General features: G+C 38.4%; 1 protein-coding gene across 3 annotated transcripts in view; it reads right to left on the reverse strand.

The window, feature by feature from the left end:
* The window catches only part of TTC29 (tetratricopeptide repeat domain 29), a 254,589-nt gene that overhangs the window by 194,656 nt on the left and 36,326 nt on the right, over positions 1-23,607 (reverse strand). For all 3 annotated transcript variants that reach the window (XM_037992745.2, XM_037992737.2, XM_037992744.2), the window contains 2 exons: positions 22,774-22,997; positions 17,301-17,486 (listed from right to left, as the gene is read on the reverse strand). In XM_037992745.2, the coding sequence (XP_037848673.2) occupies positions 17,301-17,486; positions 22,774-22,997 (410 nt within the window). The remainder of the gene's footprint in view (positions 1-17,300; positions 17,487-22,773; positions 22,998-23,607) is intronic.

Below are 23,607 nucleotides of genomic sequence, written 5' to 3' on the forward strand. Positions count from 1 at the left end.
CCCAATTCATATGACAAAAAAAACCTGTTATAAATCTGGCCAATCCTGTCTCTTCCCACTGACTCAGTTTGCTGATCTTTTTCTCTTCAACTTTGCTCTCCACATCTATTAACCTTCATGGATTTAGTTTTCTTTAAAAACCATCCTTTATAATGTGTAATCTCAATAGGCTAAAATGACATCAAGGATTAAGTAATGAGGGAGTTATGTGCTGGACCCACTGATAGAATGGGATACTCACTGAACATGACATGGGAAGCATGGGCTAGGGTAGGGCTGAGGAGAGAAGGCCTGATAAAGGAAAATAGCCAGAACTGTTGGCAAATGGAAGAGGACATTAAAAAGGAGATATCTTTTTTTATTTATAATTTTGCCTGGGCGAGTCCTATTTCAGAAGCCTTTTCTTATCATACTTTTAATAAAATAAATCAAGAACAAAAACCCAGAAGGTCGACTTTATAAGTTCTCTGCTGAGCAAATCCTTGCATAAGGAGATGGTGTTGAGTAGTGGAAAAAACACTGAATCTAAGATCTAAAGACACAGGTTTCCATCCTGGCTCTGACATGTTTTAGTTGTCATTTAATTTTATTCAGCCTTAAAAAAGAAGAGAATTTTGCAATATGTGACTTGGATGAACCTTAGGATATAATACTAAATGAAATAAGCCAGTCACAGAAGGACAAATACTTCATGATTCCACTTATTTGACGTATCGAAAATAGTCAAACTCATAGAAGCAAAGAATAGAATGGTAGTTGCCAGGGGCAGGAGGGAGGAGGAGATGGGAAGTTGTTAATCAATGAGTATAAAACTTCAGCTATGCAAGATGAATCAGTTCTACAGATCCTCTGTACAATTTTGTGCCTATAGATAATAATATTTATTGGGAACTTAAAAACCTTTTGAGGATAGATCTCATTAAGTATTCTTACCACAATAAAATAAAAAAAGAAACAAAATAACCTCTTAATATCCTAGTTTCTGCTTCCTTAGAATGAGGATGAAATGCATGCATAAAAAAAATACTCAGTCTCCATCAATATACCTTCTTATGTGTTATTGCCATCATGTAGCTTGTAGATACATCTGACTTGTAAGTTTGTCTAAATGTTACTGTTAAATCAGTTTGAAAAACATGTAGAGATTGTTTGTGTTTATTTGTGTAGAGTATGATAGGGAGAGGGGAAAGCTCCTGGATATTAGGAGCTCTGGATTCAAGTCTAGCACCAGCTGCTAACTTTATGGCCATGGCAAAATTGTTCAATTACAGTGCTTCAGCTTAACACTTATCTATCAAATTAGGGTTTGGACTAGATTACTCTGAAGATCCAATATGACTCTAAAATTCATTCATCTAAAAGAATTGAACATAAATTCTCAACCCAGTTTTAAACAATTGAGGACTATTTTACAATTTGCTAAATCCATCTCGACGTGTTATTCCATAGACACCAGGTTTTCCTGACCCTTAGTGCCACCCTTACAGCATCTCTTCTTGGACATCAGTTTTTAGGGATCATAAGCACTTATGAAAAATTAATCACCAGAGAACAATTCCTTCTTCTATTTCCCACCCAAGTTACTACTCTTCAAAGTGTTACCTCATTTGTATGCAGTAGCCCAGCATCAAAGTGGAACAATAGGGATAAGCAGAAAAGCCTTCACGCTCCCTGAGACAAAGAGAATATGCACTGAGGAGGCACTGCACACACAACAGTGATCTTACCACTTGGAAAGGCAACGGGGAAGTTATTAATGGAGCCAAGCTTCCCCACTCTGTATGTGTTTAATGTTCTGAGGACAAAGATAAGAAAATCTTGAACACAAGTGGAACACAAGTCCCAAAGAAGAATAGTTTAAAGTTTTGCTAGATTGCTTAGTGACAGATTTGCATCCTCTATGTAGAACTACAGAGAGAACTTGGAGGACATAAACAATGGAGCAGAGAGATTACCAAGATAAAACGTCAGGAGTTAAAGGGAAGAATGAGATGTGATGAAGAGAGACCCCAAGGGAAGGCGAAGAGCAGACCAGGTGGGAAGTGTTGAGCGGGTTCACTAACATGGAGCTTCTCACCCCAGCTGCCCTGGGCTCCCTATGCTGGTCTCCCTGAGGACATTCACCAGTTTTACATGGGGATTCACTGAAATTGCTGCTTGTAGACCTAACACTGAGTTACAACAGTATAGTTAACTCTTCCTAGCCCTGGAAGTGAAAAGAGAAAGCAGTATTTATAAAGGCCCATGTGCCAAGGAGAGCACTAGACACTTCACTTACCACATTTAGTTTCAAAACAAGTATCTGAAGGACTAGAATTTTTTTTCTAATAATTAAAGAGAGGTGCAAAGAGGTTAATACTAGGCTCCTTCTCTGCTTTTCATGAAGTGACATTTTTCTCCCCCTAATTAGTAAATAATTTGACACACAGAGTTTTCATGACTAATCATTCTTTTTTGTATGACTGATCTTTCAATAATCATTTAAGCAGCCATAGAAATCAGAACTGGAGGTGAACTAAGAGCAGATAGCGTCTGCTCCAACTCCCTCATTTTAGAGCCGAGGGAAGCAAGACTTATAATGATTAAATAACTCACCTAGATTTACATAGTTAATTAGCTAATGGCAGTGTCAAAAGAGAATCTAGGGTTACTACCCAGTCTAATACATTTTTCCACTGCTAGACTTGAGTGATGCTCAAATGTCATTTTAAGTAACAAGGCCAAGATACACATTCAACATCTATCAACTCTCCTTAATTTAACCCCCATGTAGAATTTGCAGCTTCTAATTTATTTTTATTCAATACTTGCGTCCTTCATTTTTAATATCCCTTACTGCCTAAAGACTGTTCAATCTGTGCTTAATTAACATCCCCCACCCAAACATATTGTCTACCTCATTAATAGTGTTGTGATTAGATCTACAATAATTATTTAATCTTCATGATTATCTTTTACCAGCTGTAAAAACCTAACCCTTTCAATAATTTGTAATTTAATGAGATTTCTAAAATTAGCTAGTTTAAAAAAACACTTAAAATATTTTTAAAAATTATAACTAAACAATACATGCACAAAGTAACCAATCCTAACAGTGTGAAAAGGAATAGTAAGTCCCTCCATAATTTCGCAGCATCAATGCCCTTCTCCAGAGACTGTCCTGGTTAAGATTTTGTGTATTTGATGGGTTTTAAATCCTCTCAACAGCACTTACATCTCTATTAATTTTTAATAAAATGAAAGAGAAAATAAAATACCACACTAAAAACTGATATATCTTTTTGCATTTCTTTTAGTTATTAAGGCTGTTTTTCTAATAAACTGGCAAATGTTATTCCATGACAAATAAGAAATTACAATGAAATTTTGATCAATTTTGATGTGACATCTTTATGTTAAATATATTTTTACCTTTTTTGGAGAACTGAATATTGTGATAATCAACCTCATTTCAAATGCAAAAGAATAAAGTGATATTTACAATGCAATATAGAATGAGGTAAAAAGTAAAAACTCTAGAAAAAATTGTTTATATGAAATATTAGTTTTTGGAAATTATCTTTTATTATTTTAGATAGTATTCAATTGATGACCACGCATATAATTGCTTTTTATGTGTAGAATTTAAAATGAAGCAGCATTAAATTTCTTGTATATATTGAGTCATGCCACTCCACCATTGGTATATTTCTTTTTTTTTTTTCTGAAATAACATCTTTGGTTACTTAAGGAAAAACATTGTCACCATATTGAATATTATATTAGTTTCCTGGAGCTGTCATAAAAAAGCAGCACAAACTGGGTGGCATAAACGACAGAAATTTATGGTCTCACAGTTCTGGAGGCTGAAAGTTCAAACTCAAGGCATCAGGAGGGTTTATTCCTTCTAAGATCACATTCATAAGTACTGGGGGTTAAGAGCTCGACACCTTTTAAGGGTTTACAATTCAACTCATAATAAATATGGCTGAAAAAGTTCTCTAAACTGAGAAAACAAAAGTACCACCAGTGGATAGGGTAGTTGTCCCATCTTACTTGTGGAGCTATGAGAGCTTCCAGCCCCCATATGAGAAGCAGGGCGAGCATGGGGAGCATGTGGGACTCATGACAGGAGGCTGAGGGTTGGAGGTAGAAAGGCCCACCCCACTCAGCAAAGAAATAACTAGAATCACAGACACGGTTACAAGTGAGGTGCACCTGGGAGCCCATGCCAATGGTGAACCTGAGATCAAAGCAGAGAGGAGACAGGGCCAAAGACAAGCCATGTGTAGGGACAGTTATCAGAGGCTGCACAGCAGGACAGTTTCATTTGAAAAAATGAGATCTGGCGTCTATGATTGGGCCTAATGCCCAGATGACTGGACATTCCCCTCACACATACAGGGATAGGGCCTGGGCTTTGTGGGGTAGAATCCATCACTGGGAAAGCTGTCACAAGACAATGGGTTTGCTCCAGAAACCAGAATGTTCTCTGGTTTATGCACACTTCAGCCGGTTTTTTTTTTTTTTTTTATGCCAATGGGAGCAGAGTTCAGTTCACATGGTTGAGTTTGGTGGTCTCCTTTAACTAGCGAGGGAGCTATTGGAAGAGAGATCAAATCAAGGATGAAGTCTGATGTCTGGGAGATGGTGGATTCACGAATATGGAGTACATAGAGAGATACAGAGGGGAAAGTACAAGAGAAGGAAACCAGACTGACGACGGCAATGATGATGAAGGGGCTCAGAAGTTTATTGGTCAAACTTCCAGATAGATGAGTAGAACAGAGCCAGAAACTCTACCCTAACTAGTAGTTCACAGTGACTATGCTGATGCCCAGAGGTTTGTCCTGATTAGTTCTGAAATGTGTTGTAAGGAATTTCTTATAGCAATACACCATCAAAGTTTTTTTAATGATTTACTTTTTAAAATGTATAACGTTGATTTATCATTATCCACTTTAAAAACTTAATTACTCTGGTTTGTTTGATTTCCAATGTGCTTTCTAGGTGGGGGAGAAAGGCTATAGAGCTATAGATAGCACATAACCTTCAGCCTATTTTACTTTGACCATAGCCAATAATTAGTGAGGGTGTTTACTTCTTCTGCTTTGGGGGACAGTGTTTGTCTAAATCTCAGAATTCTCGGAGTATTATCTAAGTCAATGCAGACAAACGTATTTGTTGCTGTGGCAGAAAAGGTTGAAACCATCACCATCATGTACAACATCAAGGCTGTGATGCTGGGCAGCTGGGAGATAAAACACAGGATATTAGAAGCCCATAGACATTGGGTGGTGACAGCGTTACAGGGATTTTTGATGTTGGTATTACTCCTTGGCCTGGGTAGACACTGATGTGGTTTGAGGTCACCAAATATTTCTGCAGAACCATGCTGAGGCACAGCCAGAGCACTAGTGTCTGTGTGCTCATGGCAGGGACATACACATCTTTCTGAAGTGGTTCTTTGGCAATGGAGCCTGTTTGGGGAATGCTCACAGAGATTTAGAAGATGTTTCTAGTTGTATGGAATTATCGCCTGGGATACGGCTCAAGTGGAACTGGGTGAGAGAGACGCTTTCAGGGTAGCTTATTTTGGGGATAGCAATTCAGGCACCCCTGATGTCTAAGTGGATACTGTAAGGAATCTGTTAAATATCTTTATGTGACTGAGTTTCTGAGATGTCTGTGATATGGTTTGGATCTGTGTCCCCTCCCAAATCTCATGTCGAATTTTAATCCTCAATATTGGAGGAGGGGTCTGGTGGGAAGTGATTGGATGATGGAGGCAGATATCCCCCTTGCTGTTCTCGTGATAGTGAGTGGGTTCTCATGAAATCTGATTGTTGAAATTGTGTAGCAGTTCCCCCTTAATTCTCTCTCTCCTGCTCCACCATGTGAAGATGTGCCTGCTTCCCCTTCACTTTCTGCCATGACTGTGAGTTTCCTGAGGTCTCTACAGCCGTGCTACCTATATAGTCTGTGGAACTGTGAGTCAATTGAACCTCTTGTCTTTATAAATTACCCAGTCTCAGGTAGTTCCTTATAGCAATGTGAGAACAGACTAATATAGTCTGTATGCTGTGTTCAATGCTGACAACCATAACTATTGTGCCTACTCCTTTGATATCTCTGTTCTTTTTTTTCCCCCAACTTTTAAGTTCAGTGGTACCATGTGCAGGATGTGCAGGTTTGTTACATAGGTAAAAGCATTCCATGGTGGTTTACTGTACAGATCATCCCCTAGCCCAGGTATTAAGCTCAGCATCCATTAACTATTCTTCTTGATGCTATCCCCCACACTGTGTGTTGTTCCCCTGATGTGTCCATGTATTCTCATCAGTCAGCTCTCACTTACAAGTGAGAACATGTGGTATTTGGTTTTCTGTTCCTGCATTAGTTTGCTGAGGATAATGGCTTCCAACTCCATCTATGCCCCTGCAAGGGACATGATCTTGTTCCTTTTTATGGCTGCATAGTATTCCATGTACACCTCTGTTTTATTGGCTGGTTATTCTTCACACTGAGTTACTGAGTTAGCCTGGCAGGAGCTTTCAAGAAACTTGAGTGAAGGAAATTAGGAGTGCAGGACTGAATCAGGGAGCTCATGTTTTGAGTAGTAGATCCCGGTCCCAAGACCCATGACCAGGTATTGAGTCTTTGGTCCAGATGGAAACACTAGGAAACTGTGTCAGTTAAGCGGTCTACTATTTCCTTCTGGGTTTAGTCTTCAGTAATAACAATCATGGTATCCTGAAACAGTTTACAACTTTGCACAGTAAGTAAAACACTATTGTGCACCTGCAATGGAGGCATTCTACATCAGCTAGCTTTAAAAAGCTGTATATTTTTATTTTTTGGATCAAAAATATGTTGCATGTCTAGTATAAAGAAATAATGCAGAAATATATAAAGGAAAAAGTAAAATACATCCACTTTTTCTATATTAAAGAAATAGAAATGGAGTTTTTGGAAGATTGTTATAACAGTAAATTGAAGGATATGTGTGTCTTCAAAAATGTAAAAACAGAAGTTTTTACTGAAGCACAAATACATAAGATATCACATTCCAAAGGGACACTTTAGACCATTGTGTGAAATTTTCAGACATTGCCAAACACCATTAACAGAACTCCTGAAATCCCTCATTCACAATAAGGGCATATAAGTGTTGGAGACTGTATTAGTCAAAGTCAGATTTACTAGAGTGGTAGTAAATAGAGACTGAAACCTCAGGGGTCACATAAAGTAACTTTCTTGTTCACATAAAGTCCACTGAGGGTTGGGTGGCTCTGTAGGGTAGCTCCCCTCCAAATGGTCATTCAGGGATCCAGGTTGTTTCCATCTTGTGGTTTCACCACCTCAACACAAGTTTTCCATGGTTGCCATGGCAAAATAGATATAGCATGGACAACTCACATCTGCTCCTCCATGCTTCAAACTGGAAGTGACTGAATATAGCTTATTGGCCAGAATTAGCATTTTTATAATGACAGACACATAGCACTCAATAAATTGTAGCTCTTATCATTATGGTTATTGGAAAACAACACTTTGAATAACTGGAAAAGAGTTCATCATGTGTAGTTACCATGATTAATTAACTATTAACCTGCTGTAGGACATTTCTATTGTGTCTTTTGCATTGTTGTTGTTGTTGTTATTATTATTATTATTATTTAGAATCAGGGTCTTCCTCTGTCATCCAGGCTGGAGTGCAGTGGGACGATCATGGCTCATTGTAGCTTCAACATCCTGGGCTCAAGTGATCCTTCTACTTCAGTCCCCTCTTGTATCTGGGACTACAGGCACGTGCCACCATATCTGACTAATTTATTTTTGTAGAGACAGAGTCTCACTATGTTGTCTAAGCTGGTCTTGAACTCCTGGCCTCAAGCAATCCTCCCACCTAAGCCTCCCAAAGTGCTGAGATTACAGGCATGAGCCAATGTGCCCAGCCATGTGTCCTTTTTTCACACTTACAAATAATACATATGCAAAGACAAAATACGTCTTTATAGAAATCCTTGTCTTCATATCTGATTACTTTTTAGAAGTGGAATAGCAAGGATAAAGAATGTGGACATTTTTAAGACTCTTGATACATATGCCAAATTGTATGTTAGAAATGTCAGACTAATTTATCCTATCACCAGCAATGTAAGAAGCATACTTATCAAAACTTCACAAGTATTAAATGCTATGTTAAACAAATAAATAGACAACTTTGATTCCTCCACATTTGAATTTGATGCATATAGTCACTCACATTGTTATAATTATCAGAAAACAAATTTGACTCTTCCACTGAAATGCAAGCCCCCTAATCAAGGGGCCATAAATATCTTTTTCAGCTAGTATTCCCAGTACTTAGCCCAGTCCCTCGCATACAGTAGGAACACAGTAAACATGTGTTTAAAAATTACAGTTGAAAAGTGGCATATCTAAAGTGCTTAGATTAGTGCTTTTAAAATTATCAATGGTGGCTTTTTTCTCATGCTTTCCACCTGGCTGAATTTCTTGAAATTGTCTCTAAATTCATTTACCTATTTTTCTACTGGCATGTTAGTTGTTTTTCTCACCAATTTGTAAATGTTCTTCATATAATAATAATATTAATCCATTATCATATTTGTTTCAAATATTTCCCAACTTTTGTTAACTTTAATTATATGAGGTCTTTAATAAATATTTTTACAGTTATGTGTCAAATCTCTAAATTTTTGTTTCTCATAGAGGAAATTCCCTTCCTCTAGCCTCATGTTTCCTTGAGGGGACTTCCTCTCTCCTTCATTCTTCACTTCTCATCAAGGGAAGAGGCAGGCCATATCTGACTGTTGAAATTCTCTACTTTCATCTTCTCTGGACTCAGTTCTCAAGGCGGGTGATCCTTGAACTCCATGAGGAAGCTCACAGGAGCAGGCATTGAGCCTGTAAGAGAGCCTGAACTTGACCAGTCTGCCAGTAGCTAGGTGGTTAAGATTAATTCTGGGGGAGAATAGAGACTCTGATTAGAACAGATTAAAGCTCTATTCTCTAATCAGCCTTAACAATTATGATCTGTCTGACTCCTTTGTTTCTTATGAATTTGTTTTATACTTGGAGCAGAAAGGATATAATTATCCCTCAATAAACCATATCGTTTTCCCTTGTGCTTTACTCAATTGTTTTTGTTTTGAAGGTCTTTCTCATCTAAAATTGCATAAATATTTGCCCTTATTTTCTACTTGTTTTTTATAGCTTATTTATAATAGTTTCTCATAAAATTTATTTTTAAAATAAGAAGTAATCAACATTACTGTAAAATGGTAAATATTAAAAATGAAGAGAAAAATTAAAATCATACTTAATTTTATACTATGTAGCTTCTACTTCCAAAATTACTAATGTGCGGTTTTTTTTCAAACTTAACTTTATGTTTAATTGATGTGTTTACTGTCAATTTTTTACATTAGGATTTCTCTATTCTTGAACTTTTAATTTTGACTTATCTCTTGTTGGGTTCCAGAATATGATATACAGAAACTGCATTCATAGTGCAGTTTCTGAACCTTGCATATCTTAGAATGCTTTCCTGTTGTTTCACCCAGGAACAAGAACTTAGCTCTATAGCCCTCAATTCTCAACTGTACAGCATTTAAACTCTCTTTTCTCTCCCCTCAAACTTCATAGACTCTACTTCTTTTTATCTTCTGGCATTTATTGTTGCAAAGGAGAAAGCTGAATACTTGTCTAATTTTTAATCCAATGCAGGTGATCTGTGTTTTCTCCTTGGATACAGGTAGGAGTCTCTCTTTATTTGAATATTCAAATAATTCCCAAGGATTTATCTAGCTATGAATATCTCTTTATTAATTGTGACTGGAGCATGAAAAGCTATTTTAATGTGCATATTCAGAATTTTGGGGGGGTGTGAGGAACAAGAAAGCATTCTTAAAATATATTTGATTATTGCCTCATTTCCAATTACTGTGTATTCTTCCTTGGGAACTTCCATATTTGTCATCTTCTCTCATTGTTTTCATTTCTTAGTCCTTCCCCTGCAATTTGAGATCGTTATTCAAGTTTGTCCTCAACATCACAGACTCAATTTTTCATTATGTCAATTTCACTCTTTTTCTACTCTGTACCTTAATTCTCCCAAGACATTGTATTGAATGCCTTCCTGATTTTACCTGGTGCTCATTCTCATATCATCTGGCTCTATCCTTATGGCTTTCTGGTTTCTACTTATGTCTTTATGAAGATACAAAGCAGTTTTCTAAAACTACCACTTTAGCAAGTTTGTTCTTTTTCCCAAGCTAAGCCTCTGGATTAATGCTTAGTTTTTCTTTCATCTCCTACATCCCTCAGGAGGATGCTCTTTAGTTCTGGTATTCAAAGGCAAGCAGAGTGGACAGTCTCCCCTTGGGTCTACTCACTGACCATGCGATGTTGGTGAAATCTTCTTCTGCTAACTAAAGGTGGGTGGTAGTTGGTAAAAATTCTTGTGTTTACCAGGCATTCTTCTAGGGCTGACGTTTGTTCTTCTCTTACTTTAACCCACTAGTTCTCTTCTACTTTGGTCAGCTCTTGAAAACATCTAGTCTTAGGGGTGAAGCTTCTTTTGAAGTTTACAGACTTACTCATGGTCCCATCTTTGTCCTCATTATTAAAGGACAGGACTTTTGTGGTCATAATATAACCAAAATCTCTTTAGGTTAACAGCACTCCTTATGCATAATTTGAAGACCTGAGAGGTAGGGGTTAACACATCCAGAACTGATCCCCTGCAGGCCAGCTTCGCAGAAAAGAAGAGGGATGCTAGCAAAGCTCCATAGAAACTAGTTAGGCTCACTGCTCAAGGCAATCAGTTGTGACCTAGTGCAAAGGCTTGGACCCCAGTCTCTCTCTCCTGACAGGGGAGAGGTTGGTGTTCCCCAAACTATGATTGCCTATGTGGCAAATCTTACTATTTGTATGCCATGCCCTATGACTACAACCACAAGGCCTCTCCCCTTGGTCCCTCTCTCCCTCCCTGCCGCTCCCTGCTGATAATGCAGGGGAGGGGCTGATGTTACATCAAATCATGAATACTGAACTGTACCAAGGCTTTGCCATGTCATATTGCTGTTGCATCTGGCTTCTAATCATACAGCATCTGATGACAGGATAATGGGAGACCAGCACCCTGCTATTGCTCCTGCCTCTGCAAGTTCTCACAAAGCAATGCTGCTCCCAGTTGGTCTGCTGTGAGTGCTGCTTACCAAGTTACCTTGCTAGCATGGCAATTGTTCCAGTAAATGGAATATCTGTCTAGGCACACATCGTGGCCTTCCAGAAGCAAGTTAGGAAAGCAGAGATAGATTAAAAACTCAAAGAGAGATTCTAGTAGCAGTCTTGTTGTCAACCTTTGGGAGTTGGTGACTATTAGTAGGAAAGACCCGTGGAAAACTGAGGAGTGGGAGACCTACAGGGTTAAGACTCAGTGATAGAATTTATTGTTTTTTTAGTGAGAGTAAAAGAAGTTGCCAAGGATGGGATGGATACTGTACTGAGAAGAAAGCTGAACCACTGCTTCATAACACTCATGGAAAGATAAAACAAAAGCACATAGTGCCATGATCACTGAAGAATGGGTAGAGGAGATATTAGGGAAAGGTACCGACGATCAGCAAACAGGGATAAGTGGGCTCCCAATTCTAACTCCTCTCTATGAGATCAGAATGGGAAAGGGGACCGTCCCTTACAGTGGTGGCCTCCTCCAGAAGTCTGTTGTTGGGTCTGTCTTCCACTGCTGGGTGTTTCATGGGAGAGCTGGTAGTTATTCCAATGTGTCTTCACAATACTGTGCCTTCTGGTGCCTTCTGTGCTCCCGGCAATTTATAGAGATATACTATCTAGTGTCTGTCCCAAAACTGTCAACAATAAATCTTAGGATCTGAACTGAGCAAGCTAGTCAGGACGACTGTTCCTTTCTTCAGAAGTCCCCCAGTCATTGAAAGAACTTGGAATTAATGCTGTAGATTATGGTTAGCCTTGACTCCAACTCTGTTCTAAAGTCATACAGAAGGGTCTTCCAAACCGGAAAATGTGCACTTTCTACGTTGTTCTTACAATGGTCTCCCCTGCCTTGTCTGCAGTGAATATATTCAGTAACTTGGGGTTGTCACCAATCATCTATCATCCAGGAGGACATCTAATTGTCCTCCGGGTTTCCCACAGCAAAGTCAATATCTAGACTCAAAGCTAATGGGTTGAAATGGAATGGGCTGCTGATGAAGTGGGAGATGATACTTACAAGCCACCCACTGGAATTGGGAGAAGGGAAAGGACTAAAATGTGGACTGAAATGAAGGGTTAACTTGTCCAAGACTGATCTCTCCAGTCTAGCCCCCCACAAAGGCTGGCCTCCTGCACAGTCCATGTAAACCATCTAGTCTCAGTGCTTAAGTCCATTAATTTGGTCAAAAGCAAGGCTTGAACTTAGCTCATCATGGGGAAGAGGAGAGAGGAAAGTGCTGGTGCTGCCTCAACTATGAATGCTGCTGTGGTAAATCCTACTGCTAGTTTGCATGCCCCGCAAAACTCACCAATAAAGCTGCAACTGCAAGGCTTGGACCCCAGTCCCTCATCATGCCAGAGAAGGGGCTGGTGTTGTATCCAACCACCAATGCTGACCTGGCAGGATGGGACTGAAATGAAGGCTGTGCCAGTCATCTTGCTATTGTTCCCTGGCCTCAGATCATACCAAAGGAGGAGCTGGTGTTTCCCTAGTCATGTCTGCCCCCAACAGACCTCTGTGTGCAGCTTTAGAATGACTAGGAGCATCTCCTATTGATCCAGTGTCTGAGAGCTTTCTCCAGTGCCCCACAGGCACAGTGAGAATGCTGCTTGCCCATTTGTCCTGTTTGCATAATAAAATCCTTACAAATAAAGTCACAATTCTAAAAGAAGATACAGCTGATTTGTTTCAAGTGTTTTTCAGTTGATGACTACTCCAAGCCAGCCACCCCAAGTAAAGATCTGAAGATATTTGACCTGAAGAATGAGACTGCCAGCCCTTGAGCCAAAGGGAACCAGGCCGCGCTACACCCCAGAGACCCATTTTTAGCAGCAGTGGGGACTTGAACCTATCTACTGTTCATGACTCTGGCCAGGGGGCTCTGTGTGGGGCTCTGGTCACATTTACACCAGTGGGATGAACATGACCCCTGACTGCAGCCATGTGCCCAGTCTCTGTGGCTCTGGCTTCTGCTCATGTTCCTCATTTGCTCCATGGTTCTCTGAGTGTGCTGGAGCCCTGCCCAGGACTATAGCCAGCTTGGTTGGGCCCTGATAACCTGCCCGTTGCCATCTGCCGGCTAATGTCCCACTTTAGCATGAATGAGGGCACTCCTGGAATCAGGATGCTGCCACCTGCCCCTGCGCACAGCTGCCACCTAGCTGTTGCTGCATGGCCTCCATTCGCTTGTCTGGACCAATCAGATCAGATATGTGGAAGCTGGGCCACCATCACCTCAGAGGGAACCCTTCAGCCAGGTAAGTCCCCACTCCACTCTAGACACATATTCTTGAAACTCCTAGTTTACTTTTTTAGGTTGAAAATTCTACCCCCTATTACAGAAGCTTCACAGATAATTTTCACCCTCACTAGGTACATCAAACACTCAAAGTCAATCTCCAGAGTTTTCATCAACATTGACTTAGTTGTTTTATCTGTCAGGCAATAAAGGTATGGTTCTAGGGTTTATGAACTATTTAAGGGCATAGAAAAATATTTTAGGTCTGACAGAAAGTAGTTCCAAAACAAAATAACACACTCTCAAATGATCTCAAAAGCAAAAGCCTTTACAATTATTCATAACCCAAACTTTTTACTTATGAAATATGAGTGCATTTCATCATCCAGTAGGGTGGGACATCTAAACTCGAGCAAGTCAAGGACCTGAGAGTGTAATCTCATGGCAGACCCTCCCTACCTGCTCACATTTTCCAACCTCATCGTTTCCCTCAGTCGCTGTATGGCTGCCACCAAATGGTAGGTGCGACCATGGCGGCGTGGGTACTAACCACAGGGCCCATAGGCAGAGTATCTGTTGAATGAACGGGTGCATTGATGAATGAATAAACAAATTAAGCAATGTATAAATCCTACAATAGAAATATTTTAAGATATTTTTAAAAATCAGAATGAGAGGGGAATGGGGAGTTGTTGCTTAATGAGTAAAGCGTTCCAGTTTTGCAAGGTGAGAAAGTTCTGGAGATTGGTTGTGCAACCAAGCGAATATACTTAACACTGCTAAATATACTTAGAAATTATGAGGATGTCTAAGTTTTATGTTACATTTTTCACCACCATAAAAAATTTAAAAATCAAACCAAATTTTTAAAAATTAGAAATAAAATTTACAGAAAAATTCAAAATACATTTATGACAGCTATCTGAATCTCACTGCAGCAACTCTTCAGTTTTCATCAACATAGCCCTGACTTCTTCAGTCCTATTTTCATATAATATGTATTATTTATTCTGTGACTTCTTTTGGGGGAGGTCAGTAAGTGACAGTTCCATTTGACAGTCCAGACAGAATTTGATGGCGTAATTACAAAAACAAAATAAAAACAATTTTACTTTTAATTTTATATAAGGAAGAACTTAACCCTTTTGTACAATTTGAAAAACAAAACTTGACTTTCAGCAACAGGCTAGAAATTTTTAACAAATTTGAAATAACTTTTCAATTTATAGTAAGCCATATCTCCTCAGTGTGTACATTTATAATCACCTAGAGTCTCCACACTCAGAAATAACTACTGTTAATGTGTTAGTGTATGATATATGCACAATACAAATATATTTTACATTGTGCTTTATATCTTATTTTTCTATTTAATGTATCAGGAGCATTTTCTGAAATTAACACATATTCATGGTTTCCTGTGTTAATCTGGAATAAAATCGAAAGTCCTCACCTTGGCCTACAAGCCCCAGTGTGATCTATCCTAAGCCTCCCTGTGTAACTTCAGCTTCTTCCACTTCCCACCTTCCACTCGCTGTGTTCCATTCACACAGGCCTTCTTGCTGGTCCTTAGGCATGATCAGCATGCACTTGCCTCAGGGCCTTTGCACTTATTGCATCCCCCCTCTGGAACCCCTTGCTTCAGATTTTCACAAGGGCTACTCCCTCATTTCACTGCTATCTCACCTTATAATAGGTAAGCACCTTATACAAAGTGATAACCATTGTGTATCCCCTTGCTCTACTTTATTACGTATTGTAGGACTTAACACGACTTAATATAATATTACATAACTATTGATTGTTAAGACCTGGTTTTCCTAGAAGAATGTAAGCTCTACAAGGGCAGAGACTTTGTCTTGTTCATTCTTCTATCCCCTGACACCAGGTTGTAAATCATCATTTGTTGAATGAACCAATGACTTTTGCTTTAACCTATTTCATGACTGCACAGAACTCTGTTGCATGGATGTTGCTAAATACATTTAGCTAATTCTCTTTTCTGGGATACTATAGATTGCACTGCAGTGGAATACTTAAATATGTTCTCTTAAATATAGTAGTTTTCCATTGTTTTATCCGAGTTAATTACATTGAGTGCAGCAGCTTCCTAGCCATTCGCCTTCCTCTTTTCCCTCCTCCCACAGTTTGTATTACAGACAGACTGATATCCCACTCCTTTCCTTGCCCTCCATGTACAGAAGCTTAAGTCCAAGCTCTGACTGCTGGTGTGTCCCTATTCTACCTTCCCACTGTGGTTTCCCAGGGTGGGAGGATGGGGGAGGATCACGAAAAATAACTAATGGGTACTAGGCTTAATACCTGGGTGATGAAATAATCTATACCACAAACCCCATGACACAAGTTTACCTATGTTACAAACCTGCATATGTACCCCTGAACTTAAAATAAAAGTTAAAAAAATCATTTAACTATTCCAAAAAACAGCCCACACTTCCCACTGGATGCAGGTTGTCCCTCTTATCAGTTGCTCTAATTATGCTTTAGTGTATATTGTTCCCTTTTCACAGAATATATTCCTATTCATTTACAAGCCTAAATTCCACCCATCTTCCAAGTCCCTTGCCAGTCCCTCCTGATTGCATCGTGCCTTCCTTGAATCTAGTCTGCATGACATCTCACCTCCCTAAGTTGTTCTAATACTCCCTATGTCTAGCATGCGTGATGGCTTCTGACCATGTTCAGGCACCTCATGAGCTTTAGCTACAATCACATGAACTGCAACTTCCTGAAGCACTTTCAAAGTCCTGTGCAGTCCTAGTCACAAAATAATAAACATTTTTAAAATTGAGCAGTTTCACCAAAGTCAAAACTTTTATGCAAAACGAGATAGTGTTTTGAGGGAAGAAATGGCATTATCCAAGATCAAATCTTTTCATCTTTCCTTATATTTTCTTTGCATATTATCTACACACTATTCTGCCATAAAGAATTTTCCATTCTTAAATTCCTATTTGCAATCCTTGATCGACCACTATATAAAATCTATTTCTGACAATTTTGTTGTTGTTTTAGATTTTGGCTTGTCTTAACATTATTAAGTATGAAGTTATTTTTAAATAACTATTTCATTCAGGAATTATTTTAAAAATCATGATGAGGCCGGGTGCGGTGGCTCAAGCCTGTAATCCCAGCACTTTGGAAGGCCGAGACGGGCGGATCACGAGGTCAGGAGATCAAGACCATCCTGGCTAACATGGTGAAACCCCATCTCTACTGAAAAAAAAATACAAAAAGCTAGCCAGGGGTGGTGGCAGGCGCCTGTAGTCCCAGCTACTCCGGAGGCTGAGGCAGGAGAATGGCGTGGAGCTGGGAGGTGGAGCTTGCAGTGAGCTGAGATCTGGCCACTGCACTCCAGCCTGGGTGACAGAGCGAGACTCCGTCTCAAAAAAAAAAAAGTCATGATGAGGTGGTATGTGAGTTACATAGATATTTCTTGGTTTTCATATAAGGGGCACGGGGCAGTACGAAAATCATAAACTATACCTTTCATTCTTTCATCCTGTGTGTGGAGGGGTCAGGGAGAATGCTTTCTCTTAGTGAGGATGTTACCGGGTAGGAACTGTAGGTTGAGCACTCAGGCAGAAGCATGAGCAAGGGATTCTGCAAAAAATATTCTGTAAGGAATATTCTGTAAGCTAGGTCCACAAGTCACATGGTTTTGTTTTTTGATCTCAATAATATACATGATTATGCTGAAATCTCAGGTCTTTTTCTCCACCACCACATGTTTTTCGGTTGCGTGATCTCAGGATCCACCAAAACACACCCAAGGCATCCTGGCAAATGCCCACTCACCATCTTCCTCGTAGAGAAGACCCATATGCATGTGTGCCTCGGCTTCTTTCTTTCCACCGTCAATTTTGATCAGCTGAGCAATCTTAAAACATCGTTCATAGAAGTGGTTCCTTACCCACTTGTCTTCAGAGTTATTGAAGTAACAGGCCAGAGCATACAAGTTGTTATATACATCTTCAAAGGATTCTTCAAAGAGAGAAAAGCACCATGAATGGCATTAGAAAGATGTCTCATGGCATACCCTTTAGAATGGCAAACCAGTATCATGACATTTATTTCCTACTTTTCCTTAAAGATGTGATTAACAATTTTAAAAATTGGGTCTAAAAGCAAAAATTAATTTATTTTAACTATTAATTTAATTACATTAATTAACGGATGTGCAGATGAGTAAAGCAACAAAAGGCTTTCTGAAAACTTACAACATGTAGGAAATTCACACTATTTAGTTGAAACAGGAGGCTTTTAAAATATAGGACAGGACAATACCTACTAGCAACGTGCTCAGTGCTTTTGGAAGAAAGGAGTATATGGTATCATTGAGCACTTTTCCCACTGGAGGTTTGAAAGTACTTAGAGATTCTAGAAATGGCAGTGTTTCTCAGCCATGGCAAAAGATAATGTAAATGAAGAAAGCAGAATGGATATGAAAATACCAAGGTATTTCATATCATAAAAAATGTCACGGGCCTGATAGATACAACAAATGATGATCAGAATGACCCTATAAGCTCCATATGCTTTCAAGCAATGTTTCTAGCAATATTAATTTCTAGCAATGTTAAGAAAGAGTAGACTCCTATACTTCTGTTTTCTATGGGTATTTTTTTGCTGGGTATGCATAAATACTAGTCGTTTTTATTCAGAAAGTTGTTGATTAAACTCTTGTAGGTTTTTTTTTTAAAGGGTATCTAACCTATATGTACACAAAAAGTGTGTCCATCAATTGTGAATCAGTCTTATAAACCCCACCTTGAACAAATATGTCTGTGTGTTAATAAATCATGACTCAGTCCTGTAAACTCTATTCTAATGGTGAATATGAACAAATTAATAATATTTATGTCTTTTGTATTTATGCTGAAAACATAGTTGTATTATAAAATGCAGTGGTCTCTGGGTTACCCTTCCAATAATTTTTTAATAACAACCATTATCTATTAGAATTCACTGATATTAATTGTTCACTACTACCAGAGGAATCAACCCACATATTCCTGAAGAGATGACAATTATGAAACATATTGCCCAGTAGGACACCTATAAGATTAGAACCAAAACTCAGAAAAAATTAAACAGGTTGATTACAACAAAGGGTCATTTTGCAGAACTGTAAATAAGTCACCCCAATGTTTCAAAAGAAATTTCTAAAACCGATTCTATTCCTTTACATATACTTCTTCAAAATCCTTTAAAATGGAAACTAAGATTTATATGAAAATAAATTTAGTAACTAGAAAACAAAATAAAAAGGTCTCCCTATCCTGGAAGTTGCTGGGGATTCTGGAGAGCCATTCTGCTTTTCGAGGACACTCACACTAGGTGACAGCTCAGGTGAAAAGTAGATAACCTAAGTTATTTATTTGATGCAAATACTCCCACCTCAGAACTATTCCATTATGAACTTCCTACATAATGTGAATACAACAGTAAAGTCTGTTTTGTAATATTTCATATTCTTGGTTATATTTACTGATTAGAGAGTTATTGCTTTTAGAAGCCAGCAAGTAAAACATTTGGTATTTTCCACTTTAATAAAAAGTATATATATAATTAAAAATATATGTAGTCCTGAAACAATTTTTTTATATTTTAGTAATTAAACCTTAATGTAAAAATATTTGCAACATTTCATAAGGTTTTTATTTTATTTTATTTTTTTAGGAATGAGTTAGATAAGCTACCAATATTACATATTTAAAGACTACTTGTCAGCTAAGCTATTTTTCTATGAAAAAAAGGGATGGTTTTCCAGAATCTTAAATATAAAAGAATATATTCAAGTTTCAAATCTTTGGGCACTCCAAATACATGTCCTGTGCCCCTCACAAAGGCTACAAGTAGCCTTCTCTCCTTGCTTGTAGACAACTTCCTTGAATTGTCAGCAGGTATACTCAGAAGATGAAAATCAATTTTATTGTGGGTTTCTTATGCTCTTTAAAAAGACAATTCTACAATAAAATAAATTTGGGAAACATTTTTGCTAATTTCCTTTTTCAGTAAACCACACAATAAACATCAGCATGCTAAATGCTCTGATTAGTCCTGCAATACATCAACCTGCTTAACCTCAGTGTTAGTTCACCTGGTATTTCTCAAGCTTATTTTGCCAGAAAATTGTTTTGTTTTGCTTTACATCAAATCTGTAAATATCTGTGGAATTTTGCTTTAGTAGAACATAATTTGTGTATCTTAAACAAACATTATTAGAAAAAAATTGCTGCTCAACCCTTAATAAATTTAAAAGTCAAGTGTAAATAATGTTTGAATTATCTATTGATTCTCTTACCCATTACCATTATTGTCATCTCTTCCCTAACCCCATGGGACATAAGGCTCAAATCAGATGTCACAGATGGCACAGCAATGATTCATGACAATGGATAATATTTTAAAAATGTATCAAGGACAAAGAGACACTTTAACAAATGGAAAATAACCCCAAAAGAAATGATTGACTTACTTTAAACACACCTTTGCTATAAAACAGCAAGTGATGTTTTGTAAAGTAATTTAAATAACTCTAGGTTACTGCTTTGTAAGTCTCAAGAGACAGAACTGACCTGAGGTGACTATTGTTAGTGCCATAGCTTTCATTAAATGAACTTCACTGTGACCCTAGAGTGATGGTCCTTCCAATGAGAAGCAACGAGAATGCTCAGTTATACGCTATCTCAGGAAAATTGTCTCCAACCCCACAACCATATGGAATGGAACTTTAAGATACTATTAACATTTCTATATTCTAGGCATACATACACATTTTAAGATTTAGGATTCATTCAAGTTAATAAGAGTGAATGTGCATATCTCATTTTCTGGTACATTCCTAATTCAAACCACAATTTTCCTCCAGTAAAGTTCATGTGTTGAATGTGGAAAAAAAATTATAACATTTTTTGAAAGAAGGCCACACAAATGTTTACATGTCCTTCAGCTGAAGGTTTTCCAGTAATACTTTTGTAATAATTTTAATTTTCTATATTTCAACCAGACAAAAGTCACTGAATTTTGCGGGAGATAATCCTACAGAAGAGACATTGGCTATTATAACGTTGGACTTTGGGCCAGGTGCAGTGGCTCACGCCTGTAATCCCAGCACTTTGGGAGACTAAGATAGGTGGATCACTTGAGGTCAGGAGTTCGAGACCAGCCTGGCCAACATGGTGAAACCCCGTCTCTACTAAAAATACAAAAATTAACTTGGCATGGTGGTTTGTGCCTGTAGTCTCAGCTACTCGGGAGGCTGAAGCAGGAAAATCGCTTGAACCTGGAAGGTGGAGGTTGCAGTGAGCTGAGATGGCGCCACTGCGCTCCAGCCTGATTGACAGAGCAAGAGTCTGTCTCAAAACAAAACAAAAAGTTGGACTTTGTTAACTTTTGGATTGGAGAAACATTTTTACTTATACATATAGTAACTTTTCTTTAAGAAATATTATAAATTAAAATCTTTTCTACCCTGAAATAGACTATGTGGCATTTTAGGTTCTTTATAAATTTGAAAAAGCTTTCTGACAAGCTGGCTCACATCGATGACACCTTATGACAAGTGACATATTTAGCTTATATTTACACTATCTCCAATGAAAGCCTCGATTTAAACAGTGAATATGATAAAATTCAACTGAATAAAAAAGCTAATGAGCAAATATTATCTTAATTAGTTCTACTTTCAGTTTTAATATCACTTCAGAATTTTGGGCTAATACTAGAATGAAGGTTGTTTTATTTTGTTTGTTTTGTCTTGAGATGGAGTCTCACTCTTGTCACCCAGGCTGGAGTGCAGTGGCGTGATCTCAGCTCACTGTGACCTTTGTATCTCAGGTTCAAGCAATTCTCCTGCCTCAACCTTCTGAGTAGCTGGGATTACAGGCGTCTGCCACCATGCCCGGCTAAATTTTTTGTATTTTTAGTAGAGATGGGGTTTCACCATGTTGGCCAGGCTGGTCTCGAACTCCTGACCTCAGGTGATTCACCCGCCTCGGCCTCCCAAAGTGCTGGAATTACAGGTGTGAGCCACCAAGCCCAGCCAAAATGGAGGTTTTTCACAGTAGCACTTTTTATTTACAAAAGTTAATTTCTTGAGAAATTATTATAAATCATATTTTAAAGTTCACCAAAATACTTTTTTTCACATCCATCCTGCAATGAAACCCTTCTCATAATATAAATAACCACCTCCTAGCCCGCTCCTGCCACACACACACCCTAGTTCATTTGTTTTGTTCACATTTTTGTGTGTCTCATATTCATAAGTCAGGTCAAAACCTGATGGGAAATATGTATTGGCTCCAACATATAGAGACTCTTCTAATGTTGTTTACATGACCCCATAAATTTTCTCCATGGTACCATTGGGTAACAAAAAGTTGCTAATAATCTATTTTCTCATAGAAAAGCCTGAAATGACTTGTAGACATTGTCAGGTTGAGGCCTGAGTTTTTCTTGTTGAATCCTGTGGTATTTTCCCCAAAAAACGTGGAGAAAAGAATAATTTAGAATACCAAATTTACATGCCAAATTCTAGGATTTCCTTTTTATCTTTGATTATGGATGACTAGTTAAAATGACCAGTTCCTAATATGTAACTAAGAAATATTTATGACAACAATATCAGTAAAATTAGTGTAGAGATGAAAATATTTACTACTTGGAATATACATTAACTTTCTGGAAAATTTTGAAATTCAAAAAATTTATTAGAAATGATATCATGGAAAATATCAAATTAACAATTTTATCTGCAATTGTGAATTACAGGTTTTTTTAATGTCTTTTTACTCTTTACAAAGATAAATTTTCCAATTCAAATCAGTAGGACTTCTTGACCCAAACTTCAAAGTCCACTATCTAAACTTAGGAAAATCAGTGTGATTTTCAAGTTATAGTACTCTTAGAAAATATCTCCTCTGTGAAAGTGAATGTTCAGATTACATATACAGAAAAGCTGTAGAAAGGTTTAAATCTAATGATAGGAACTATGTTACTTCATGGGGAAGTTCTGGAAATGCTATTAGGTGCTATGTGTTGTCTTCCCTGGCTCGGAAGGACATCACCAGGATGCTCCCGTGTCTGGGCAGCCTCATGATCCAATATTCCCTATTCTTAATTCCATAAAGACGCTTAATTGACTGGGTTGAAGTGTGTTAAGTTGTCTTAATGTTTCAAATTCATACATGAAACAATCTGGAATCTTCCCCCAGGAGCTCACTGTTCTGACTCCTTCTGTGCTCTGCCCAGTCCCACCACTTACTTTTTCTCTCAGCGTCCTCAGCCCTGGTCAGGTAATGGTAGAAGTAATCCAGTTTATCAGGCTGCTCCTCCAGGGGCTTCTGCAGCCAGAAGAGGGACCTGACTCTCGCAGCCTCCCTCAGGGCATCCCACTGCTCCATCAGAGCGAAGAGCTCGGTGAAGGACTTATGATAACCATCTCGCAGCATGTCCACACAGATGTTCTTCTTGTAGGAGTTCCTATAACTGGGAATATGAATCAGAACACTCACAGATTTATGTTAATCCTTTCAGTCTGCATGGTGTTTTAATTCTCTAATAATTAAAGGTTGAATCATGTTGCCTTTTTTCCCACAGTGAAAGCACTGAAAACTATCAAAAGATCTTTGCCTCAAACACTTATAATTGAACAACTTCTGTTTAATGAAAGATGCCAGGGGCTATCTAAATACAGTAATTTTAATGAAATTACATTATAAACATATCAGTTCCAGAGCTGAGCTCCATTTGATAAGGACAAATAAGCTAGTTGACTGATGAATATTCAAAAATACTTGATACATCAGCCTCCCACCAAAAAAAAAAAAAAAAACCCAACAAGTCAAGCAAGAATAAAAATTGCCGGCCGGGCGCGGTGGCTCAAGCCTGTAATCCCAGCACTTTGGGAGGCCGAGACGGGCGGATCACAAGGTCAGAAGATGGAGACCATCCTGGCTAAACCCGTGAAACCCCGTCTCTACTAAAAAATACAAAAAAAAAAACTAGCCGGGCGAGGTGGCGGGCGCCTATAGTCCCAGCTACTCGGGAGGCTGAGGCAGGAGAATGGCGTAAACCCGGGAGGCGGAGCTTGCAGTGA

Source organism: Chlorocebus sabaeus, chromosome 7 (assembly GCF_047675955.1).
Source record: "Chlorocebus sabaeus isolate Y175 chromosome 7, mChlSab1.0.hap1, whole genome shotgun sequence".
Classification (NCBI taxonomy): Eukaryota; Metazoa; Chordata; class Mammalia; order Primates; family Cercopithecidae; genus Chlorocebus; species Chlorocebus sabaeus.